This window comes from Ambystoma mexicanum, chromosome 1p (genome assembly GCF_040938575.1).
Source record: "Ambystoma mexicanum isolate Mex_15411 chromosome 1p, UKY_AmexF1_1, whole genome shotgun sequence".
NCBI classification, from domain to species: Eukaryota; Metazoa; Chordata; class Amphibia; order Caudata; family Ambystomatidae; genus Ambystoma; species Ambystoma mexicanum.
In genome coordinates, this window is record NC_090921.1 from 1,222,964,582 (window position 1) to 1,222,976,719 (window position 12,138).

The 12,138-nt window shown below is 46.0% G+C and overlaps 1 protein-coding gene across 1 annotated transcript in view; it reads right to left on the reverse strand.

The window, feature by feature from the left end:
• Nucleotides 1-12,138, reverse strand: part of LOC138537374 (trypsin-like) — a 407,565-nt gene that overhangs the window by 344,390 nt on the left and 51,037 nt on the right. Inside the window, exon 2 of the mRNA XM_069641453.1 lies at nucleotides 2,993-3,149. Coding sequence (XP_069497554.1) covers nucleotides 2,993-3,149 — 157 coding nt within the window. The remainder of the gene's footprint in view (nucleotides 1-2,992; nucleotides 3,150-12,138) is intronic.

Genomic DNA, 12,138 nt, shown 5'->3' on the forward strand with positions numbered 1-12,138 from the left:
ATGTTGATTAACTTCACTGGGGATGGCATCAATTTTTCAAGAGCGCTATAAAACCTTGGACGGGAAAGATCACTGCTTATTTCGTCGTTTCTTGTGAAGCATGTAGCGTCCAGATCATTTACATCCAAGTTAAGGACTTGGGCATTGCAGTCAGAGTGAGTTTGAGCTGACATCAGATCGTTGCAGGTTCGCAGTTTACTTTGTTTGCTTGTTGATGTTTCAGAGGAAAGCAAGCTGGGACCAAGTCCTGTCATTTCTGACGCATCCGTGTTTAAAATGTGTTTGTGAAGTTTGTTGTTACTGGCATTGATTTTCAGGGAGGCAGACACGACACTGCACTCAGCGCGTTGATCGGGCAGTATTGACTGAGGGGGAGAAACAGAAGAAACGGATAGAGCGGAGGGGGCGGTTCGGAACACTTGTTGGTCTAGTGCTGGCTCTTTTACTGTTTCTACTGTTTTGTGTTCCGGAACCCCCTCCGATACAAGCAGCCCATGAGTGAGAGACGCATCGGCACTTACTTGATCGTCCTGTGCGGCCGTCTCGGTTAGGCGGTCCGTTTTCGAGGCTGTGTTGTCCGAGGACGAGGTCGAGGTCGGAGCCAGGGTCGGGCCAGGTGCGCTCCCGGGGGCTGCCCCCCGGGGAGACTCGGGAGACTTCGCTAAGCGCCAAGAGCACTCAGATTCTAGACATGGTGAGTTCGGCCCCTGCCTCCTTTGGGCACGAGTCTTAATCGTTGAGCTGGCGGTCTTTCCTTTGTCTGCGATGTGCATCCCGTAAACAGTAGCAGCGGTAGTGGCAGAGACACGCCGCGGTGAGCGGAGGGGAGGAGGGGGGAGTAACGAGGAGTCCAGGATTCCACGGACTTCCTCAGACTCCTCAGACTCTGCCAGACTCCGAGCCCGCTCCGCGGGGAGATTAAGTTTATGTAGTAAAGGCACTCCAGCAGCAAGGCACTCCCCCAGTAGACACAGAAGAGTTACTGGCAACAGGCAACTCCTCAGACTCTGCCAGACTCCACGCCCGCTCCGCGGGGAGATTAAGTTTATGTGGTAAAGGCACTCCAGCAGCAAGGCACTCCCCCAGTAGACACAGAAGAGTTACTGGCAACAGGCAACTCCTCAGACTCTGCCAGACTCAGCAATGCAGCTCAATAGCCGGCCTGTTAGGCCGGCCTGAAACCTAAGGAGCACCTGCAAGAAGAGCATGCAGGACATTTTCTAGAGCGGGCGTAGCCTGGAGGGTAGGTGACCCAGAAGATTCTGCACAGTGGGAGACCAATCAGACGCCTGAGAATCCTCACATCTGAGAACGTGTCAGATCCCGCTTGACACAAACAGATGCTCCAAGAAAAAGAAATACACACAGCAATTTGAGTGAAGCACTACAGACACCAGCAGAAAATATTGAATTGCTTTTTAAAAAAATGGCCAATTATCACAAATACAGCTTTGTCCAATCATTTGTTGAGCTGCAAAGATGCAAAATAGAGAAATTCGGTTGTGGGCAGCTGGATTTGGGTAGTTGCAGGAAGATGAGGGTCACATGACAGAATGTTCTGGCATTATCCTGGTGCTGCTGTTGAGTTATTTTTTTTGTTTTTTTGTTGCTCAAGTTGATTTGTGTCATTAAACATTGTATAATATTAAAAAATATAGGGAGTGGAATAAATGCCCTGGATCTTGTGAGATATATAACACAAGGGGTTTCATTCCGAGTTTGGCAATAAATCTGAGGTAATTCCACCGAATTACCACCAAAATTGAATACCGTTGCCACCACTTGGTCCCATGGGTTTACCACAGGATTACAAGTGGTGGTAGGGAGGTGTTAGTCTCATTTTTCCATAGAACTCCATTTGGGATTTTTTGCCCGTGGTATATACGCCACAATTTGTAATTCGTCAGTGCAGGAAAATTGAGGTAATTCTCGTTACTGCCAAAAAAAAGTGGCGGAATCAGAATGACCTCTACCTTTTCCTCACACTGCCAATCTGGCCCAAGGTGTAGATCGAATAACAAAATGTAACACTTAGTCATGAACCAAAAAGACACAATGTTGCGCTAGTCCTTAAACATAACTTCAATTCCAACCAATGAAGTATCAGGGACCCGATTACTCTCCTACGTGACAGGTGTGATGCAATAACGTGTGGCTAATGGGCCTATGAGTAGTTTTTTTAATTTATTTTTTTAATCAGAGGACAGAATGATGGTGCCTCTTAAATGATCAACCTATTTCAAGTCATGCAGTCACAAATGGAAGTTGTGCAGCAGCATCACTCCGGGAGGTCGGTAGAAAAATATGTTTGAAAAGTGCCTCAAAACAGAGGGATTTCTCCTTGTTGCTCAATTATGCAAAACGATGTTTGACAGGATGTGACTTTTGGCTGAGTATCCCACCCAAGTGCTTTGATGGGCAGGGGTGGACTAGCCTATAGGAAACCCTGCAGATTTCCTGCTGGGCCTCTTTTGTGTGGTATTTCCAAAAACATTTCATAGGAAAAGCATTGGGCTTGCTGAAAATGTGTCATATGGGGCCACTTTGAAAATGATCTCCAGGGCATCTTTTGGTCCCCAATAATTGTTTCCAGGGCCTCTTTTAGTTCCCATTCCACCCCTGCTGAAAGTGCATGTATCTTTAGTTCACGTTGGCAAGGCTTTTATATGGGATATGGATGTTTGGGAATTGATATTGCACATTGTTACAGGTATATATACAATTTAAGGTCTTTGGAAAGTTCCTGGGACATTTCATGCACCAGTCTCCCCGTGTTAGCATGCCCAGGGGTCCCTCTATGCAAATGCAGAGTAGTTCAAACTTACAAGAGTACTTAAATATCTAGTCTAGAGGCTAGTACATTACTACTATTGTGTACCAACACAATACAGACATGACTTGTAGAGTTCACTCGCGGTGGTTTGGCTGCAAATAGCAAAGCAACCTCACATGTACCCAAACACGCGCCCATTAAATGCCCAGGAAGACTTACGGCAATTGGCAGTGAGCAGCCGTCAGCACCCAGCATTTGTTGATGAGAACCCCGCCGCAGACGTGTTGGTTGATGTAATACAGAGACACCTGCCAGGGCACGGAGTGGGCTGGGCACTCCTCCCCTCCGAGGATCTTGTCATCTTCTCGCGCGAAAGCTGAAATACAAGAGAAGGAAGGCGCATTTTGTTGTGTTCATGACTACCAGATATACGGACATCAGTTGTGACAACCATATTTTCCACAAACCAACACAACTGCTTCCTATGATCCTACCCCCAGGTACTGAGGCACCAGGAAGACACTGAGGGTGATTAATGCAGAGACATCCTTATAGGTGGCCAAAATGGGCTTGTGCCCCGGGACACTGCCTTAGAGGAAGCCCCACATGGCTGCCTGATTGAAATAAAGTCAGTGGGCCTCATTCCGAACCTGGCGTTAACCAAGGCGCTATTAGCGCCTTGGTTGACGCCGTTATTTTTCCGACTCCGCCATGGTGAATGGCGGAATTACCGCCCCATTCCAAGGTTGGCGGGGCGGTAATTCCCCATTCACCATGGGCCCTTCCCCATTCCCATTTTTGGCCCATAGGGCTCAATGGGGAAGGCGCTAATTACAGCACCGTAAATTACGGTGCCGTAATTAGCTCCTAGGTCCCTTTGCGGGTTGGTTTTTTAACACCTGCAAAAGCAGGCGTTAAGTACCAACCCGCAAAGGGAACTCGGAATAGGGCATTAAGGGTTTAACGGCACCGGTCTCGTTACCGGTGACCGTTAACCCTTACCGCCCTACTCGGAATGACCCCCAGTGGCTGTTTTGTTTGATGGTGCTCTACTAAAACTGCAAACCTGGTGCCGGAACGTTGTTCACAACTACATACTGTTTTGATCAATTAATCCTGTAAAGCAGGGGTCTGCAACCTTTGACTCTCCAGATGTTTTAGACTACAACTCCCATCAGCACTAACTTACATAGTCAATAGTCAATGGATCACTTCCTGAGGCTAATCAATAAACTAAAGCAGATTCCTTCCACCTGGAAAAGAGCAATGCTGATTTCGATTTTCAAACAAGGAGACAGAGATGACCCGTCCAATTATAGACCCATTGCTCTCCTAGATCCCCTGTGGAAATAGTTTGGCACTTATTTACTCCAAAAACTTACTGCATGGGCTAAGGAAACAAACCACTTTGATACCTGACAAACGGGCTTCACACCAAATGTGGGAACAAATGTTGAACCTCCTGATTCTAAACCTAATAAAGCATGAAGCCACAAGAAACAACTCCCAGGTGTACGTGTCTTTTATAGACCTGTACATGGCCTTCGATGCTATAAACAGGAGCAAACTGTGGAACAAACTCTCAGTATGGAAATGTCCTCAGGAGATCAGTGAACATATCAAACTACTTTATTCCACCACTTCGGTCACCATCAGACTCACAAAAGAAGGTGCCACTACAAATGAAATAAGAACTTGGAATGGATTAAAGCAGGGATGTCCCCTTGCTGCAACGCTGTACAACCTATACACTGCTAACTACCTAACCTACATTAAAGCTGACACACTTAACCCCCCCCGAAACTCAACTCTGTCCCGATTACATACTTAATGTATGCCAACGACATTGTATTACTGGACAAAACCACCTCAGGACTTCAAAAAAACCTACGTATGACGGAGGAATATATGAATCTGAACAAACTTCATATTAATGTTAAAAAAACAAAAATAATGAAATTAACCAAACATACAAGCAAAAACAATTGGCTCACGAATTTCATTTTAGATGACAACATTTTTGTGGAAGTAAATACCTTTAGATATCTTGGAGTATTAATAAAGCAAGAGAAATCTGAAACAGCTTGGGTCAGCTCCCTAGAAGGTAAGATGCTAATCCTAGCCAGACAAGGAGTAATGTTACACAGACGTTATGGCAAGTTTTCCCTAAAACCAATTTTCGCGTTCTATTGACAAAAGGACATTCCGATCATCACCCTCGGGAGTGACGCAAAGATCAATGCAAGTCAGTTAAATTGGCAAACCCTCGAAGCCTCCTTCTGGCAGAAGATTTTGAAACTCCCGAAAAGTTACCCTATGGCCAAAATACGATTCGAAGTGGCATTGCAATCCCTTACTTCCATCGTGATGTGGAAGCAGCTGGATCTCCTGCGTACATTGAAAAATGATGATAGAATACCGGCAATTCAAATTTTGTGGGAGATTCCGCATGCCATGAACAACACCTCACTGAATGCATGGAAAGTGGCACGAGAGCGTTGAATGGAATACGAAGATCTTACCATAGAAATGCTTATCAACTGGCTGCAACGTGCCAAGGTAAAGATTCAACAAAACGACTGAGCAAAAACAATAGAAGAAAAAACAAGATATGGCATGAACCTCAAATGCACAACTGACATTCGTGCGATTAACAAACTCCCTCGGCACTTGGCACTCTTTCCCGACCCAGCCATATGTAATACATTCATGAGAATTTGCCTAAACACGATGCCGACCAGACAAAGACTAGCAAACATCAGACAAATATCTAAGTCGGAGCAATTCTGTAGATTTTGCCTGAACAAGCAAACACCCAAAACGCTGCAGCACTTAGACATGATATGTCCTGCCCTCGCCTCCAAGAGAGCCCTTTTTGGAGATTTCTTCAAGATATCCGCTCAGCAAGAAGAAGTTGACTCCAGATGGATGAAGATCCTAAGAGGACAAGACAGGAAATTGATATACACAGTCGTCCAATTTCTATGCGACATTTTGGATCCCATCAAACAATTGAACTTACAGGCTAAAGTCTGTGAAAAACTGTTTTTTTTTATTTTTGAGACACTTGATGAATCTGCACTGTACATGATTTAAGAGGTGTCCATTTTAAGTTATCTATGAGATGTGGCCTTAAAGGCTTAAACGAAAAGTTTATGTTTAAACTATGTCATTTTGAATTTTAAAAAAAAGTCAATGGAGACAGGTCATGGGATGTGTAGTCCAAAACATTTGGAGAGCCACATGTTGCAGACCCCTGCTGTAAAGCTTTCTGCGTTACTGTAGAACACAAAAAAGACCAGATTCTCAATATTGTTTTAGTGCAAGTGATAAAATGTGCTAACACATTGCATCACTTGGCCCAAAAATGGTGCACCCAGATCCACAAAGGGTCTCTGAATGCATGCATCTCGGATGCGCACACCCAGATGCCCTTATTCACCTCGGCTCATTTGCACAAATAAGGGGGGAATGTTTACACATTTCAATCTGCTTGCTGAATCCACAAATGGGATGCGCTTTGGAATGCACAAAAATGAAAGATCTTCTGTTGTGCCTGTTTGGACTAGGCACAGTGCAAGGCCCAAAGGGTAATTTCTGAACCTTTCATGCATTTTCTTTGAAGAGAGAGCACTGCTGCTGTCCCACTTGAATGTATAGCCTTTAGACAAGAATACAAATGCATTTTAATTTTTTACCACATTTCACTGTGATATACGCTTCAAGCACCAACATGAAACATGGGCCTGGCAGTGTTCGTTCTGTTAGGGAGAATTCTCATAAATGGCTGATTTCTCTTAACTAAAGAGTCCCCCAGAAGCTTTGCTGGATTTCTAGGATTTATTTTTTTCACCTGGTAAGAGTGTGAGCCTTTTTCCCACTCTTACATGTGTTTTGCTGTGGGTGTTTTTCACTTTTTGTGTGATCTTGGGCACTGAAGCCTGACCTACTCCATGTGCACCACTTTTTGTGTGTGTTACACAGCACCTTCAGTGCAGTGACACAGGGTTGTCTTCGAGACTTCCCACTGACGCCATTTTTCTGGGGCTGACTACTGTCCCCCAGAAACAGGTAAAGTTGACTTTAACTTTATATAGTCACTTTAAACAACAGACCCAGTACACCCCATCTTACATGCATTATTGGAAAGGGTTAACTCTTATCCCTTTTTGTCTGTGCCTCTTGGAGCCTTGTTTCGCTCCCTTAACATTAAAACTTGGCTGGTGGCAGTGGTAACTACCCTAACATTCCTACCGCGATTATCTTATATAAACTGTCATGCTCACCTGGTCTCCACAGGGGCGTAGCACATAATCGTATGACAGCGAACTGCGCTGGTGTAGTTTTGATGGTATTGCGGTGTCCTCTCCCTTGTTATCTCCCCAGAAGGCGTTAGCCTGTAATGTTGAAACAAGAAGTTAGCTATGAGTGGGTTGGATTGGCCCCACTACCTGCCACCTCCTGGTGCCTGACTCCTCTCCTGCTCACCTATGAGTTTGGTGAGGTTGGCGCTCCGTCCTGCTTGACCTTCAGCAGGGGCGTGGTAGGCTCAGTCTTTCTCTGGGTGCAGTTACTTCACTGTTCCAGAGTGCTGTTGCTGCTTTTTCAGAATGCTTGGATAATCAGGTGAGTCTCTATCTCAATAACAGCTTGGTATAGATGTTCATATTGTCCCACGGCTTTAAACGTGTTTGTCTTTCTTGCAGATGCAGTTTAGTGCGTCACCCGGGAGAAGATCTGGCCCTCCTCGGATGCTGAGCTGGTTGCCTCCAAGTGAGTACAGGTGCGAATGATTGGCGCCGGATGACTGAGTAAATGTTCGTTTGTATGGTGCGCGACTAACCTGCTGTTTTCTGTTCCCCTTTTGCAGGCGTGGCACGGCTCCAAGATGAAGAATGGAAGAACCGCTCAGAAGAAACCCGGAGGATGCAGAATCCCAGGTGAGTATCGGGAATCTTCATGGGAATCCTTTTCCAACAGGGGCGGCGATCAGAGAACCAGCCGGAGATGAGACCGATGGCCGGAATTGCAGGTAAGGGCTTGTCGCTGTAGTAACTCCTGTTCTTCTCCTTATCTTGTTCCAGGCACCGATGGATGGAAAGCACCAACGGGCGTGGCTGAAGAAGCTCGAGGGCAGAGCAGACACAGTGAGCGTTATGCTGCAGGAGTGCAGAATAACGCAAAGCGTGTTCTGCTTGCAGGGTGTGGCTTATATAGCCTTGTAAGTAGTTCCAGGTAAAGTAGTCCCTTTACCACACCCTGTCTCTCAGGAAAAATAGTCCCTCTGCCACACCCTGGATTCAACAGAAGACTCAGCCTCACAGGGAGATTAAGTAGTTCCATAAGTTCAGTCCATTTCATGAGCGTGGCGCCAACGGCTCCAGGACTGAGTCCATGAGACTCTGGGGCACTTCCTTGGGGCCTGCCAAGTCCTTCTGGTTGGCAGGGACTGGGACGGGCCCAACAGCTCCAGGGGTTTTGGAGCACGCACCATGACCCAAGGACCCCCTAAAGGCGGGGTCTCCCCTTGGTCCTGGTTTGTTTGGGTGACTATGATGAAACCTTTTCAACAATTGTGGTGCATGAATGTGTTCACTGGGTTCCCATGATCTTTCGTGTGGTCCATATCCTTTCCAGTCTATTAGATTAAACAGTTTTGATTTGACAATTTTCGAGTCCAGAATATCCTTGATTTCAAATTCAGGTTCTCCGTCGACCATGATCGGTTTTGGTGGTTTCAGAACTCGGGTTCCTGGTTGTACTGGTTTTAAAAGTGAGACATGAAACACGGGATCAATTTTCATGTGTGAGGGTAAATTCAACTTCACTGCTACCGGATTGATGATAGCCTTAATGGTCCATGGACCTATGTATCTGGGGTTGAAGGTTCGGGTTCCTTTCATGGGTATGTGCTTAGATGCCAGCCAGACTTCATCTCCAACTTGATACTTTGGAGATTCACTCCTATGGATGTCTGCTGACTTCTTGTACCGTTCCTTGGCTTGTTTCAGCTGATCCGTTGCTTGTTTGAAAGCTTGGGTGATGGTAGAGTGCAAACTTTTTACTGCTGGCATTTCCAAATGTTGAGGTGAGTCAAGATTGTCAGTTTGTGGATGTAAACCGTAAATGGTGTAGAAGGGGGTCTGTGCGATGCTGGAGTACAGAGAGTTGTTGTAGGCGTACTCAGTTTTCCATAAAATATCTTTCCAATCATTTTCAGAATGGTGTAACATACATCTGAGGTATTGTTCTAGAGTCTGGTTGGTCCTCTCAGTCTGACCATCAGTCTGGGGGTGGTGGCTGGTGGAAAGTCTTACATCGATTTGCGCTAATTCGCAACACTTTTTCCAAAAGCGCGAGATAAATTGGCTGCCACAATCCGAAATTAGGATGGAAGGAAATCCATGTATTCGGACTATCTGCACTAAAAATTCTTTAGTCAAGGTTGCGGCTGAGGGTAGGCCTTTCAGTGGAATGAAATGAGCCATTTTCGAAAATAAGTCCACCACCACCAGAATTGTGTTGAACCCGTTACAAGGGGGAAGGTCAGTTATAAAATCAAGAGACAACGTATGCCAAGGCATAGGCGGAGTATCCAGTGGTTGCAGTTGACCTGGAGATCTTTTCTTCGAAGCCTTGTTTTGTGCGCAAATTCCACAGGATAATACAAATTGCTTGATGTATTTACGCCATGTTGGCCACCAATAGTATCGCTTGATCTTGGCTTCGGTCTTAGCTATCCCACGATGGCCTTCGACCAGTGATTCGTGGTAAGTTGAGGTGACCCTCTCCTGAAGTTCTTTACTGGGTAGGTAGCGACATCCCTGAAAATACAGTAAGTGGTTTGAGACCGAATGATGAACACTTTTAGTTGACTAGTCTCTCAGAGTGTCTGTATCCATGAGATGTGTGATTTCTTTGTGGGTGTCGTCTAAGGTTAGAGACGTTGTCACTCCTAATATTTTTTCTCCAAGAATGATGGGCACTGGGTCTGGGTTGGTGGATTCCTCGTCTACCCCAATGCGAGATAGGGCGTCAGCCTTGCCATTTTCGACAACCAGGTCGGTAAGTGATCACAAAGTCAAATTCGGCAAAAAATAATGCCCATCGGAGTTGGCGGGATGATTGGGCCTTTGCCACCTTCAAATAATGTAGATTGCGATGATCAGTGATTACTGTAATTGTATGTCTTGCTCCCAGAAGGTAATGCCGCCAAGTCTTGAAGGCCGCCTTAATGGCCAGAAGTTCCTTGTCCGTAATGGCGTAATTCAATTCAGGTGCCGTGAATTTTCGTGACCAGAAGGCCACTGGATGGAGTTGACCCGTTTCAGGATCTTTTTGTGAGAGGACTGCTCCCATTGCTGAACTGGAACCGTCGGTCTCAACCACGTACGGTAGGTCTGGATGTGGGTGTTTCAAGATCGGGGCTGAGATGAATTTTTGCTTCAAGTCTTGAAAGGCCTTCTCGGCTTCCTCTGACCATTAAAAACGTTTGTTCTTTCGTAGTAGCGAGGTAATGGGATGCAGTAGCTGTGAGAAGCCTGGAATGAAGCGGCAATAGAAGTTTGCAAATCCGAGCATACTTTGAACTCCTTTAATTCCAGTTAAGTATGGCGTCGACCTTCCGGGAATCCATGCGTACACCATGTGGGGTTAGGACAAACCCAAGGAATTCGACCTCCGTAACATGGAAGAAGCATTTTTCCAGTTTTGCGAACAGTCTCTGTTGCCGAACTTTATCCAAAACTGCACGGACGTGTTTCACATGTTCCAGTTCAGACGATGAATATACCAGGATGTCGTCTATGTATACTATGACACACATCAATCAATTCACGCAGGACATCATTCAAGAAGTACTGGAACGCCGCTGGGGCATTGCAAAGACCAAAGGGCATCACCTGGTATTCGAATAATCCATATTTGGTGCGGAAGGCGGTCTTCCATTCGTCCCCTTTTTTTATTCGTACCAGATGATATGCCCCTCTGAGATCGAGCTTGGTATAGATTCGGGCATCTTTAACTTGGTCCAAAAGTTCAGGAATTAGCGGCAAGGGGTAACAGTTTTTAACTGTGACTTGGTTTAATGTGCGGTAATCGATGCAAGTCCTAAGGTCTCCTTCCTTTTTAGGCACGAAGAACAAAGGCGAGGCTGCAGGGGACTTGGGTGGGCGGATAAAGCTGTTAGCCAGGTATTGGTCCAAATATTTTTTTTAATGCAGATTTTCAGGCTCCGTAAGTGCGTAGATTAGGCCACATGGAATCTGAGCGCCAGGTATAAGGTCGATTTGACAATCGTACGATCTATGGGGAGGAAGGGTATTCGCTTGATCTTTCTGGAAAACGTCCTGATAGTCTTGATATTCTGGAGGTAGCGGATTAGGCTGATTCGAGACAGTTGCGCCTTTCTTAACCAAAGGTTCCTTTGTTTGGTAACAGGTACGAGCACATTCGACTGAGAAGGTCAGCCTCTTAGCACACCAGTCGATGCAAGGATTGTGAGATTCTAACCATGGCATTCCCAGAATTATTTGAAATTGTGGTGCTTTGATTAGAACGAATACAATGTCTTCCCGATGTCCGTCTTGGCACAAAAGTGTCATTTCTGTTGTCGAGTGCGTTTCTGGCCCTGATGCAATCTCAGTTCCATCAACAGTGGTGACTAAGTCTGTGGTTGCCTTTTCGCACAGAGGAAGATTAATCCTGGTAGCCTATCGTGATCCATATAATTTCCAATGGCTCCGCTATCAATATATGCTCTGACCGCATGCATTTGAGAAGGTTGTTGGTGATTTATGAGGATCATTGGCAAGACGAGGTGCGAGGTCTGAGAGTCCTTCTTTTCGCTCGACAAGCGGACCTCTACGCTTGTCGGGCGAGGAAGTTTTCCGACTCCGGCTCTGTGTCCACTTTGCCGGCAACTCCGACTGCTTTCTTGGGTGGCTTTACAGGACAGTCTCGAAGAAAGTGGCCAGCAGAGCCGCAGTACAAACATAACTGTTGTTGTCTTCTTCCGTCTATTTCTGCTTTGGTTAATGGCCCTCGCACCCCCCCCAATTTGCATGGGTTCGGCCACGTCGGAAGTCTTGGATGCATTCTCCTTTGGGCGCACAAACACCCGAGTGTCCATCCTAGCTCGATCCGCCTTACGGTTTTGTAGTCTATGATCAAGCTTAACCACCAGATCTAAGTATTCCGCACAATCACTAGGGGGGTTGACCACTTGGGCTAAAAAGTCCTTCAGCTCCCCTCTTAATCCTCGGTAAAACAGAGTTGTTCTCTTATCGTCTGGCCAATCGGTTTCTACTATCAGTCTATTAAAGGTTGCAATGTACGACAACAGATCCTGGTTGCCTTGGCGCAGG